This window comes from Epinephelus fuscoguttatus, linkage group LG4 (genome assembly GCF_011397635.1).
Source record: "Epinephelus fuscoguttatus linkage group LG4, E.fuscoguttatus.final_Chr_v1".
Lineage (NCBI taxonomy): Eukaryota > Metazoa > Chordata > Actinopteri > Perciformes > Serranidae > Epinephelus > Epinephelus fuscoguttatus.
The window spans coordinates 28324015-28338105 of record NC_064755.1 but is presented as its reverse complement, the minus strand read 5'-3'; the positions used below and the strand labels follow the sequence as shown (position 1 = coordinate 28338105).

General features: G+C 40.5%; 1 protein-coding gene across 2 annotated transcripts in view; it reads right to left on the bottom strand.

Moving 5' to 3' along the window:
- The window catches only part of LOC125886868 (growth arrest-specific protein 2), a 29292-nt gene that overhangs the window by 5849 nt on the left and 9352 nt on the right, over window positions 1-14091 (bottom strand). Inside the window, exons 3-7 of one of the 2 annotated variants that reach the window (XM_049573227.1) lie at window positions 13851-13981; window positions 4354-4498; window positions 1483-1546; window positions 1146-1368; window positions 948-1055 (exon numbers count right to left, since the gene is read on the bottom strand). In XM_049573227.1, the coding sequence (XP_049429184.1) occupies window positions 948-1055; window positions 1146-1368; window positions 1483-1546; window positions 4354-4498; window positions 13851-13981 (671 nt within the window). The remainder of the gene's footprint in view (window positions 1-947; window positions 1056-1145; window positions 1369-1482; window positions 1547-4353; window positions 4499-13850; window positions 13982-14091) is intronic. The other variant, XM_049573228.1, reaches the window with a different exon arrangement.

Genomic DNA, 14091 nt, shown 5'->3' with positions numbered 1-14091 from the left:
TTTGACATTAGTAGTTGCAGTTTAATGTACCGACAGCAGAGGACATCCAAGAGTAAATTCTCCGTTGAAGGTCTCCACATTTGAAACACACTGTCGGCATGAATCACATTCTTAGAGGTGTGAATCCTGGCTGTGGGTTGCCAAGTAACCAGGATCCCAAGGGGGCCAGAGCTACTTCTCTAATCTGTGTTAGCCTCCATTTATCTCTCTCCAGTATCCTTTATCCCTCCACTCAGAGAGAGTCCAGTAACATTTCCTGGGCTGATGGATTCAGTGTGATTGTAATATGTAATTAATGCAGCTGGTCAGTACTGGGTGATAAAGGTTAGTTAAATATTTTAAAAGTAATAACTTCACATCATATGGAAATGTGTGGTTGTTAGTTTCCTTTTATAGCCAGTGAGCCACATTATGTTTGGCTGAAGATGGACATTGTCGGAATACCATTACCAGTAAATGAGACCTCGAAGCAAAGGCGGGCTCTGCAGACACAATGGGTTACTTTCATCCCCAAGCCAGCTCCAAGTATCAACACACTACCATATGCTGTGTGAATGGAGAAGGGTTTCCACTGCAGTCTGAGACCTCATTGTTATCAACCCCAAACTGATGTGAAAAGTAATAGAATAGATGAAATTCGATTTGCTAAAAATGTCATATTGTGTCATTTTTGTGAAGTTTTTCTTTGTCCTCATATTGTGTTGTAAAATAAATCAAACCAATAAAATACGTAGAGTAATAAACCACCATTAACTCATATGTTTTCACTCACTGGTGTCACTTGTTTAACAGCAGAGATGCAGAGTAAATGTCCAGTCCAGTTCAGTTTATAGACACTGGCACTTTGCTTGATCGTTCCCAGCTTTTTACTCTTATTTCACTACATTTGGAGAGAAATATGTTATTTTTTTCCAGCATACATCTAAACCTTATTGTAATTAACTCACCCGGATAAAAAGCATCTTCTCCCCAACACGGTATCGACCCTGTGACTGTCTCTCTACACAGAATTTGTTCAGACATCTGCAGGGAGGATCATCAGCAATATGTCTTACCTGGAACACACACAAAGGAGATAAAAATATTAATCAGGTTACCCACCTGATATTAAAAGCAGAGGCAGAGGTTAACTGCTGTGAACTTACAGCATCATCCAACAGCTTCCCTGTACTTTTCTTGCTGGAGCTGACTTTGGTAGGAGTCGGAGAAGGGGAAGGAGATGGGGAAGGAGACGGGGAGGGAGATACAGAGGGAGATGGAGGGAGGGGCTGAGCTGGGGACACAGGTGATGGAGATGGTGGAGGTGCTGTTTCTTCTTGTTCAATCTCTTTCTCCAGTTTTATAAGGCCAGGAGGCTCCACGTTGTACCTAGGCCAAGGAAATGAAGAGTAATATCAGTCAGTAATCCCAAAAAACATACAGGAAAATAGTCATCAGTGAACGACTTAAATAAAAAGAAAATATGAAAAAGAAAGACCATACCGTGATGCTATCCGTCCCAGCTCTAAAAGACAGAGGCACACCTCTCGTGGCTGCTTATGAAGAACTACAGGAAGAGATAAAATTTCAGCCATAGGAATAAAAATGGTTTCAGCATTGGGTGTTTCCAGTATAGTGACACTACATGGTATCTGGAAAAAAGTAATGAGTGAAAATGAGTGGTTGTGTGATGGTAAGATGCACACAAAAATGAGCTCATGAACTTCATGCATTCAAATGTTCCCCTCCTCTGCAATCCTGTTTATCCCAAATCAAATGAAAAGGCATATTGTTCACACCTGGGGTGCATAATTAGGCTTGAGGCATTTATTTTAAAGGAATAATTCACCTCTCAAATGATCATTTGTATGTCAGTTGATCACCCCATGTTATGCTGAATTTGGGAAGAAAACTTTCTTTATCTCCCATGCCTCCACAACAAAGAAAGAATAAAATATATATATATATATATATATATATGTGTGTGTGTGTGTGTGTGTGTGTGTGTGTGTGTATGTATATATAACATTCTTGATGAATTGAAGTCAATGGGGGCCGCATGCAGTATAATCAGAGACCACTGACAAACCGAAACAGCCCACTTCCTGTATCTGCATCAAATGGGTTTTGCCTCTGCCCCTCCCTTTTAGAAGACTAATTGCAGCCTTGAGTTTATTCATTACAATGGGAAGTGAATGTGAGTACAGATAATGACCAATTGTTTCACGATATAGTCATCAAAGTAAATATTGGACCCAGTTTTCACAAGCCGCATATCTTCCAAACATTCTGACACTAAAATCACATTTTTCAGAAAGACAAATCAGGAGAAATTTCAACGTGTTCAAGGCATTTCCCTGTCTCACCAATCTACTCTCACCAGATCTGACAACACAGAATCTCCACTCTTTGACTCTGAACCATCAGTCTGGTTTCACTGCAGCACTGCCGACATCACTTTCCAACCATATAAACAGAAATTAAAACAGACTTAGACATGAAACCATGAATTAAAAGTCTTTGCTTAATAATATTATTTTTGTAATTATTTAACTGATTTTGAGGGGGAAAAGAGCCCTATTAGATATGAGCTTGCACTGGGTTGATATCAGACATTAAGCCAGCAGATAAAAATGAGCGGCAAAATAAAGAACATTAAATTTGTACTGTATTGTTTTAAGTCTGCTTTAATCCATCCACAACGCATTTACAGCACTTCAAAAGTGAGGTAGGGGGATAACACTGTAACACTTGATCAAGTAGTCCGCTTACAGTGTTCATTTTGAATCATTTAATCCTATTCATGACAACATACTCCCATGATAACTTGCTTCACAGTAACCTGTTGGCTACCTAAAGCTAGTACTGCATGTTAAAATCACGACAGGACAAATAATGTAATTTTCTCTCAGTGAAAAACACAGTTTCCTTGAAGCTTATGAGAAACTACCAAAAATGAGCCGACGAGACGCAGCAGCAATACTTAACAATACTCAATATTTAATATATTCTTGTGATAAATATACAAATATCAATTAGACATGATCACTATAAGCTGTTTCCACTGTGTCACAGTTTTAGCAAAAATACATGTGTTTGGGAGGCAGTGAGAGTACGATAAATGAAACTTGGATTATACTGCACAAGTTGTATGAGTGTTTGTAAACTGATGTTTTTATCTAGTTTTGCAGTTGTTAAAAGTGGACCCCTTATATCCCAATTCAGCGAGAATGTTTTGATGATTCTTTATTCACTGTGGAGGCATGCCAGAAAAACAAAGATTCAAGGATTCAACATAACACAGGGTGAGTAATTGATATACAAATGATTATCTGGGAGGGTGAAGTATTCCTTTAATGTAACCAAATATATGACCACAGAGTGAGACGAGATGTATGATACATGTGACACAGCACACCATGCATTAGAGACAAAATATCCACTGCATGATAGCAAACCTGGTGTTGTTACATCTACTGCTGAACTGATAAATCCATCCAGAGAAATAACACAAGAAAGAGAGAGAAAAAGAGAGAAAGAAGTAAAAGTTACTGTTTCCTAAAGTATTTTTACAGCATTTCATATCACAATGACACGTCCACTGCATGTGAGTGTGCAGTGTTGATGAATTACTGTGTGTGTGATTTGGCCTGAGAAATGATTTGCATAGCTGAAATTGCTTAGCGATGGTCGAGCAGCCATTAGTCAGAAATTACTGGAATGTCTGACTATCCTCGGTATGTCAGTTACCGGCAGGGTCACATACTGTACATCTGATTGTAAGGACAATATTTCAGTCCAGGCATATCTTCACTGCATATTTTAGAGACATAACACACAAAAAAATCTTTGCAATAGATTAGAGGGACATAGATAACATAGTGAGTGTGTGAATGAGGAAGAAGAGAGAAGAATGTCCCTACTCTGTGCTCAGGAAAACATTTGCATAGCGTTGGCCTACTTTCACTAACTCACACCCTTCTGTCTTTGCTCCCTTTGTTTTGCTCCAAACATTTTGTGCATGAGCGCAGTATTCAAGATGCACACATCCTTATTGTCAGGTAGAGCTGCTCCCGGCAGACTGCTGTCCTTGTCAGCTTTGTGTGAATGTCAAAGGAGTTGAAGCGCAGCCTGGAGATGTGAGTCCTCTGAGCCTCAGAGGGGAGGAGAGGGAAGCCGTCCAACCTGCGTGATACTCTACCTGCATAATCACGCCATTCATGGGAGATGGAAATCTGAGTCCAGTGCCCTGGCAGTGTCAGTGACAGCCAAAGGCCGAGTGTGTTGTATCTGAGGTTTATACACTGCGCTGTTTGTCCAACATTCAGGTTTTCTGGTGTTCTGGTGTTTATGGCACAAGAAGAGTAAACTCACCTAAATCCTCTGACTCAAACAGGCATGTTTCTCCAACTCCAACCTTGCGACACCAGGCCAGGAAGTTAGCTGTGTTGTCCCGTGCAAAAAAAGAACCGGAGGGAGCGCTCTGCCGACATGGTATCCTCCGATGGGGAATACTCTGCTAGAGACACAGAGAGATAGTAGATGTCCTCATGTACACACAAATAAACCTGAAATAAAGAAACTCATTCATGAATGGCACAGAAGTGTTTGACAGAGAGAAAACAAACGTCTATCAGGGTGACTTGTCCAGCCCAACCCCCAGAGTTTCCATCAAAACACAGAGCCACACACTCTTTATCTACACTGATTTCTTCCCCATCTGCTGCTTTCAGCTCAGGATCAAGGTCCTTTTCCATACAGATCAATATGGGAGATGGCGGGCAAGAAAACCGGGCCTACTTTACCAGGCCTGCTATGATTCGGGATCAAATGACATGCTTATGGGTCTCAGCCCCCACACGGTCTGTTCGGGGAGATTTATGCGCCTCGCTGTGGTTTTATACAGGATATGTGCGTCTGTGCTATGAGAAAGGTGCAATGAGCTCATGCTGGAAATATGCAGGCTTTTGTGGGTATTTTTCTTTTCTTTTCCAGGCTCTGCTTCGGACTTTTTTTCTGGGATCCTTTCTGTTGTTGAGTTACTTTGCATTCCTGGAGAAATAATGTCGACCACATTGCCAGTGTCGTTTGATCTGATGATTAGAATGACGGGTTGTTATTTCTGTGGTGGCTTGCATTTGAATTATCTGCACCTTTACATGTCTAATAGCTGAGGCACAGTCCTTTTGGAAGACATTACATTGAGAGGTAAAGGAAGTACTTTGCATAAAAATCACATAATATTCTTTCTCTCAGGAAGATTACAAATTATTTGTGTAGATTCTCAACATCCCTACATTCACAGCTGTTTGTGCACACTTTAAAGGAATAGTTCCACATTTTAGGAGATGCGCTTATTTGCTTTTTGTGCTAAGAGTAAGATGAGAAGATTACACCACTGTCACATCTATTAGCAGCAGCCAGTTAGCTTAGCTTAGCTTAGCAGAAAGAATGGAAACACTATGAAATAGAAAGCCTGCCCCCCGCCCCCCAGATACAAAATCTGCACACCAGCACCTCTAAAGCTCAGAGGGTTATGTGGCAAACTATTTCCAGCGCTGTCCCATAGATGTATAATAACAACCAAATACTGGATGCCAAGATGGCATCTATTTAGTCGAACAAAATTGCTCACCTGACATATACTGTATGTTTCAAGCTTACCCTACTTCAGCAGTGTGTGGCCCATTAAATATGCACTTGTGTTTCTCCCGCTTGGTTCTTTGACTTTATATGGTGATAATGTCATGGATTTTTTAAATTGTTTTTCTTGACTCAATGAAAGTTTTACAAATATAAACCCTCCATGGATTAAAAATTCATGATTGAAAGAGTCATAATTGACCTTGTTTGCAGTTCGAAGTGTCCTGTCCTGTTTTACAGACGTCTCTTTTATAATCATGGCCTATCAGGAAAATGCTTTGTGGGCTGCAGAGGACTTTTTCGCTGCAATACTGCAAGTGGACACTGAGAATATTGGAAGCAACCCTGTGTAGCATTCCTAGGGGCCTTGCAGTAACTTCCTGGAGTCTCAGCTGGTTGCCTGTTCCAGCCAAGAAATAAGCAAGTCAGCAGAGAACCACTTTAAAATGCCAAATTGTCATTTTTAAACCCTGGTTTTTGTACATATTAAAGATAACAGGTTAATTAGTAGGGATGGCCAAGAGTACTCGAGTACTCGATTTGGACATCAGTATTTGTTCGACACACTGTACTTGCTGCCCAACCTCCCACATGTGAACGTGACTTTATTTTTTACTTTTCATTTTAACTCTTATGTCATTGTAGGGCTGCTTCGAGTGTACTGTGTACTGCTTCACTCAGCGCCTCCCTACCCTGCTGCAGGAGTGTAAGCTCAGCACTGAGGGACAGTTGGTTAGAGTCTGCCTGTGCACACACAGTAACAGGGCTAACTGTAGGGGTGTACATTAGATCAGTTTGGACTGATAAATCAAGTCAGTGATCAACGATCCAATATCACTGATGCAAAATGAAAACATTGATGCATGTTTCTTTACGACTCCGTTGGTATGTCTCTGTCACCATTTCCATCCAAAATGGCAGACATTTAACTGACTGGGAGAGGGGTTTGGGACTCCAGAGACGATCATTCAGTCTGTGTTTGACCTATGTAATGGCAGCAACAGAAAGTTTGCTACTTTTTCTTATGTTAAATTTGAATTTATGGTATAATAGGGTTATTGAAGCCTGGTTGTTCAATAAAGGAATTACAAATTGCTTTTGTTTCGCTTGTTGGCAAATCTATATTCCTGCTCTTATGTTGAATTATTTATTTATCTATTTATTTATTTATTGCAAGTACTCAATTACTCTATAATAATTTAGTGCTGGTACTTGAAATTGGAAGTCACTTGAAGCGCCCATCCCTATTTATTAGTAAACACATGCTGGGAGGTAGAATTTGTTATCTTTGGATGAAGCCAAGAAACATAGCTGCTTCCCTGTTTCTGTTTTCTGTGCTTTGCTAAAGAAGTGCTGCTGTAGCCTCACATTTAATAGACAGATGTGAGAATGGTATCAATCTTCTCACGTAACTCTGCAAGGAAGCAAACAAGGGTATTTCCTAAAATGCTGAACTTCTGCTTAATTTTCAGTAGTATGGTCATAAATTTTATCATTTAATGAGGCGGTGGTATTGATCTTGGCACATGGAAGTAATATGACAAGACTGAAATATCATCTTCAGTCATCTGCAGTTGATATTGATTGATGTGCGAGAGACAGCATCTACAAAGGGATTTATTGTTTCTCTGCTGGAATCACTTAGTCCCACTCCACACACGCAACTTATGATCAGCTTTAAAGCAGATGGAAGTTCTCTTTAAAGTGGTTGAATGTAACGGTAAACAACTACAGCTTATAAAGAGCCATGATGAGCTGATATAGCAACAATTGTTTGATACGAATTATAAACTTGACATGAGATGAGGTACAGACATAGAGAACGTGATTCATCTTTCATTGCTCATTAACTTAGGCCCTTAATGTGAGCTGTAAGAAGCCATTAACTTGATGTAACTTGGTTTGATTTTAAAGCCCGAGTTGCAGTTCAAGATAGAGCACTCTCTCTTTCTTTCACTAGAGCTCCCATCTGCCTCAGGACTTTTGTCTGTCTGTTGGCGTCCAACAATCAATAGGCTCCTCTATTTCAGTAGATCCTCTGCCGTCCCACGGTCACTGACCTCAAGCATTTCCTCACATCTGTGCTGCTGCACTCACACTGAGATCAGGAGACTCACCGTCATCAGCACAGTAATGCCTCAGTGCAAACATCAACAACTCACACTCAAGAGCCAACAAAAGAGTCTTTTGCTTCTTTTCCTCTGAACAGAAACATGACCTAATAATCAGTGTTTCCCACTGTTAGAGCACCAGACGTCAGCTCAGTGTGTACGTACAGACACCCATAGTCACTATCAAAAAAATATGCATTTATGTCTGCAAGATAATTATTTTGTCAGATATTTAGCATTATTTCAAAGTTTTCGGTTTTAAGGCTTTTACAAAGTCAACACTCATTCTTGTAGGATGTTTCTATGGACGTTTATAGAGGTGCAGGTATGAGTCTCAGAAATAAGTTAGCATTTCAGCACTCATGTTTCCCTTGTCTCAAAGTCACTGGGTTATGTGAATGTGTTTTTGATTAGATGCCTGAAATAAAGTCTTCGCTTAACAAAGCTTAAGAGATGTTTTGTTCTACGACATAAAATACAGCAGTAAATACCTAAATCATTACATTTGAGGCTTTTAGGCATTTAAAAAAAAAGATAGCTTAATGAGACTAAGGAATGTCACTACGCCAAATGCGGCTTTATGGCCTTTTTGTGGTCGTGACGTTAAGTCATGCGGTCACAATGTAGTTCATTTACAGTTTAACATTAGCTTTTTACTTCTAGCGATTGCATTTACACTCAAAAATCATAAAAGTGGTGGTCATCTGTGAAGATTATTTTGCTGAACAAAACATGCATGGATCATAAACTTTCATTTTTCACCGAGCTCTGCAATAATACAAAATCCAATGGAAAAATCTTATTGACGAGGCAGCCAGGGCGACGCTTTTGCGTCAGCCTACAAAAAAAAGGTGACCCTGCTGCAGCCTATATGCTGCTTCAAATGAAACTCGTACGTTTGTGTTTATGACATGGGAAGCCGTGTACATGAACTCGGAGCTCTCGGAAAATTTACACTTACAAAGTCAGAAATACCACAACAGAGGAAGTTCATATGAACTGTTCTTGTGAACAGAGTAAACACATCTGCATTTAAAGTCAACATTAGACTAGCCACCGCTAGCTCTCACCGAAAAAACAACCACAACAGTCGACTGTGCCAGCAGCTTTTAACGATTAATGCTCACGTTTATTGTAAGGTCATGCCCTCTAGTGACTGTAGTAATTATTACAGGAGGCAAACATGTATGACTTAGCACTAAAAGCAACAAAGTCAGTATAAGGTTGTACAAATATCAAAGAAGCCCCTGTAGGATGGCGTGAGGGGTTGTTGATGGGTCAAACAAACTCAGGACTTTCACCCAAGAGACTAGTGTTCACGTCCTGGAATAATAACAGCGTTGCCTACTATGTTGGTATGTGTAGCATGCTGCCCTTGTGACATATGCGATGTGTCATATGTGACGTATGCCATGTAAGATATATAATATGTGTAAAATACTTTTTATATGCCAAACCATGATATTTTTCCTAAAACTTACCACACAGTTTTCTTGCCTAAACCTAACCAAGTATGAGAGGAACTGCAACCGTTTCAAGACGTTAAGAACGTGTTTAAAAGTGTTTCTTTTCGTTTGATTTGAAAGTAATAAATGGAAGACAAACCTTCTGCAGCAGCTCTGACGCTGATACAATCTAAGGCTTTGTACCCCAGTCCCTTTGTTTTCTTAAGCATTGACCCAGTAAAATATACAATTACAACTCACAAGGTTACCCTTTAATCTTGTAAAATTCATTAAACCCTCGCACAAGGCTCACCAGAAATGAACATTTAACGTAGTTCTGCCAGTTCTCACAGGGGATGTGGGGCCCCATCAGTTAATGTGTCCTTGCCAGCCTTATTTTTTCTCTCTTTTTTTTTGCCCTGCTGAAGGCTGCAGGCCCCCATCCCCCACCCTGCCCTTTGTGCACTGCTTTCTGAAATTATGAGGCTCCTTGCAAAGCTGGGATTCATGGTTGCTGCTGAGCTGACAAAACTAATCAACAAGTAAGATCTAAGGACTTTGTTTCTGTGTATCTGAGTGTCTTTCTCTCTCTCTGTTACTCTCCAAGGTTATGATAAAAATTTCTTTGAGATAGGAGGGACTCTGTAAGTATAGCTTTTATTGATCATGTTGAGGGAAACACAATATTGGGGTATAGCGGTTTCCTGTCTCTGGGAGAGTCAATAAAACTTCAATGCTGATGTCCTCACGCTGTCTGGTTGCAATAAATTATGTAAAAAACAGGATTTCAAGGGATAATTTATGGGGCAATACTGAAAACTGAACATGTATTTGAGTTTCAAACAAAACATGTATTCAGCAGGGGAGCAATCCAGGCACTAAGAAGAAATATATTACCCAAGAAGGAAATGTAAAAAGTGTTTATTGTAGTGGCTAATCATTAAAAGAGCCAACATCTTTGGACCAGTGTAGGTCTTTGTTAGGCTTTTTAAACCTTTAATATTTTCCTCCTTGTTGATGTGTTTCTTTGCGGAGGTGGGACCAAGTCATTGTTTTGCAAGTCACAAGTAAGTCTCAAGTCTTTGCACTCAGATCCTGAGGCAAATCCCAAGTCCAGACCAACAAGTGCCAAGTCAAGTCCCAAGTCCTAAACTTTGAGTTTCGAATCCTAAACAAGTCATAATGCACTCTTCAGTAAATGTAATACCATTTGAACAATAGAGTAATTATATATTATGTGAACAAAAAAATGATTGTTTTTTTAAATTATTATTTATTTGTTAAAACAAGTTTGTTACAAGTGCAACTTAATCAGAAAAAAAGTAGTACTAACACTGCACTTTCATATAGCACAATTAACTAGAATGAATTTTGTATGTTTCTGCAGAAATCCGGCACTTGGGCAGTGAGTTGCGCCATCAGACATTGACGATAAAAGTCCTCTAACTTATGCATGATATGCGGCCAGTTGCCATTATAGTTTAATGGCACGTGGCGGCGTCAGGGGGAAACGCAGTGGGACAAGAACGAAAGTTAAAGGGAAATTTCGGTTTATTTCAACCTGTCTCCTATTGTCCTAAATTTGTTTCAAGTGACTAGTGACATAAACATAATAGTTAGCATGTTAGCCATGAGCCTAGATACAGCCGGGGTGCATAGTAGCATCAGACCTGTTAAAACGTAAGTGAACGGGCATCCCTTCAAGTGCAAAATTAGTCCACTAAACAAGCTTTTTTTTCCACAAAGACTGCCTCATATCGTTAGGATAAATGTCAGAGAACATATAGAAAATGACATGTAAACGTGTTGTCTTACCTTACCGGTGTGCTGCCATGTTTGTTTATCATCTAGCTCTGCTTTCCAAAGCGCAGCCGAAATATATCTTGCGAGCTCTAGATAAAGCCCAGCTGGATACTACTCCAGGTGGAGGTGTCTCGTCCTCGGTCACATCCAGACCTTGAAAATAAGGCTGCAACCGGTCCCATTCCTTGCAACAGAGGTATTCCTCTTCTGTGGGCACTGGGGCACAGCATTCGCAGGTACACCACCAATCTCCAGAGCTACGCAGCCTTGCAGCAGCCATTCCTCCTCTCTCGTCCTCTACCTGTTGTGCCTCTCTCTCTCTCCTCCTCTGTTCTTCAATTTCACGAAGCTCTTCGTCAGTGTATTCTGGCTCAAATAAATAAGGGCGGCCATCACACTCTGCAAAATCAAATTCCTCCTCCACAAAGTCGAAGTCTGGCAAAAAGTCAGCCATTATTCTATAAATCTTTCATAAAATAAATGAATGAACTTTTCAGGCTACTGTCTGGTTCTGCCTTCCAGCTGTTGCTGCTTGTTCTCGTGAGATTTCAGGCACAGTACGAGATCGCTGCTTGTTCTTGCAATATTTCAGGCACGGTATGAGATTGCTGCTTGTTCTCGCGATATTTCGGCCGCGCTTTGGAAAACAGAGCTACATGGTAAACAAACATGGCACCACACTGGTAAGGTAAGACAACACGTTTACATGTCGTTTTCTATATGTTCTCTGACATTTATCCTAACGATATGAGGCAGTCTTTGTGGAAAAAAAGCTTGTTTAGTGGACTAACTTTGCACTTGAAGAGATGCCCGTTCACTTACGTTTTAACAGGTCTGACGCTACTATGCGCCCCGGTAGGCTAACGGCTAACATGCTAACTATTATTTTTATGTCACTAGTCACTTGAAACAAATTTAGGACGATAGGAGACAGGTTGAAATAAACCGAAATTTCCCTTTAAGGCAGCGAAAGTAGGGTGGGCAGGAGAGGTGGTGGTTCCGTCCAACAGACACCAACCTTCACCCACAACAGCAGTGTTTTTGTCCTGTGAACTTATAAAGCCAAACCCTGTTCTTTTTTCCTAAACCCAACCATGTGTTTGTTGTTGGAGGAAAAACATTAATTTGCGTTGTTGTACTGACGTAGCGCGTTTATTTTGAATGTTACTGTGTGTAAATGTTAAATTTCCTGTGAAAATGGAGGTGTAGACAATGCATATAACAGGCAGAACTTGACACGTTATCCTGGAATGTCAACAACCAATGCACCCATGGTACCTTTCACATCCTATCTGGACATGGAAGGTCCATGACCAAACATTGGTATGTGATGAGGTCGGAGTGAAAATGTGTTGGTTTTGGTCCTGTCCTGTTGTATTTTTATCATCTCGAACTGGAAAAAATGTCTATAACTTTCCTCTTCCCAAATTGACCTTGGGTAAGGTATCAAGTATTTTCAAGTCTAAAGGCTCAAGTCCAAGAGAAATTACGAGTCACTGGTCTTAAAGTCCAAGTCAAGCTGTAAGTCTTTTCTGACTCTGTTTAGTCTAAAGTCGCCAAATGTGTGAATCGAGTCTGACTCAAGTCCAAGTCATATGACTCAAGATTAGGGCTGTACGGTATATGCGGTAGATGGTAGAAATTATATAAATTTGGCCCACGGTAGAGATTTACGCTCTACCGTCCTATCGTCGATGACGTCATCGCACCTGCCTCAGTGTGAAAATGGCTGCGAGCACAGAGACAGCGGAGCAAGAGGAGCTGGTTCACGTCCGTGATTTAGCGTAGCATGTGCAACATGTGTTGCTGGAGAACTTGTGAGTGAGTGAGTTGATGTTTTATGAACAGCCCTGGACTTCTCAGACTCTTTTAGCGACTTACCGCTCAGCGTGAACTCATTCAGCGTCTCCTCTGGCAGCAGCACAGCGTCTCTCCCTCTCGTCTCTCACCGTGCGCACACGGGAGTTGGTTTTCGGCAAGAAAGTTTGTCATAAACCTTTGGTAATGTAAACCTATGTGACGCTAGGGGCTCCACAAAAAAACTCCATATGTGAATGTGTGATAGTTGTGGTATCATAACAGCCTGTCACAGGTTACAGCGTGATGATTAGAGGAGAAATGGCAGAGCATAAAGGTCCAGGTGGAAAAAACACAACTCAGTCATTTAGGATTTTGCTAAAAGGAGGAAATTACCTTTTGATATAGATCCCAGGGGACAATTTGCACCATAGAGTGCTGGGTTTTAATTTTGAGTTTTGAGATCTGCATTCTGCACAATAAATGTTCTAAGAAATGCATTATATCTTTGCTTTTGTTGTTGTTGTTGTTGTTGTTTTTTTTATCAATTTAGCTTTGCTAAGGGACTACAAAACCCATTCAGAAACACTTCTATTATAACTTTTACACTTAAATTTATACTGCGATATATACTGTTACCGTGAAGGGATTCGATTTATACCGTGATATGAATTTTAGGTCATACCGCCCAGCCCTACTCGAGATATTTTGCAGTGCCTGGATTTTTATTCTGTCTTGATCCTGTTTTCCAGGAGCACCCAACAAACTATTTTGATATATTTGATTATTCAGAGCAACCAGTCGTCTCTTTTTGCCAAAACAGGTTACTTGGTATGTCTGAATTTCTCTTCTAATCAAGCAGGAGGATTGTTCAAATAGTTGAGACCATTGCGATTGTCAGTCAGAAGAATCTAATAAGTTTCTCTCCCCTCTCAGAATCAATCATCTGTCGAATCGCTCAACCTCAAAGTCAGTCCAAGAACACTTTCTGCCAAGACCTGGCTCCCAAATTAGTGTTTTCATTGTAACCGTTATCGCGCCAGACTACTGTAATCCTCAGGTTCCTCTGTACCTTGCTGTTGCCAGAGACAGGCAGGTCTCCGTTACTTTGCCTGAACTTCTCCTGTAGTGTCTCAGCCAGCTGGCACAACAGGAAGCCATTGTCTAAGCGATCCATGAAGCTCTCGGCGGTGATTTCCAGACCTGACCAGGGGACACATAAAGAAAGCAGAGAACCCAGCAATAAATTCAAGTAAAAAAAATGCTCATTTTAAAGAATGTGTACAGTATGAGGAAATACAATGTATTCTCCA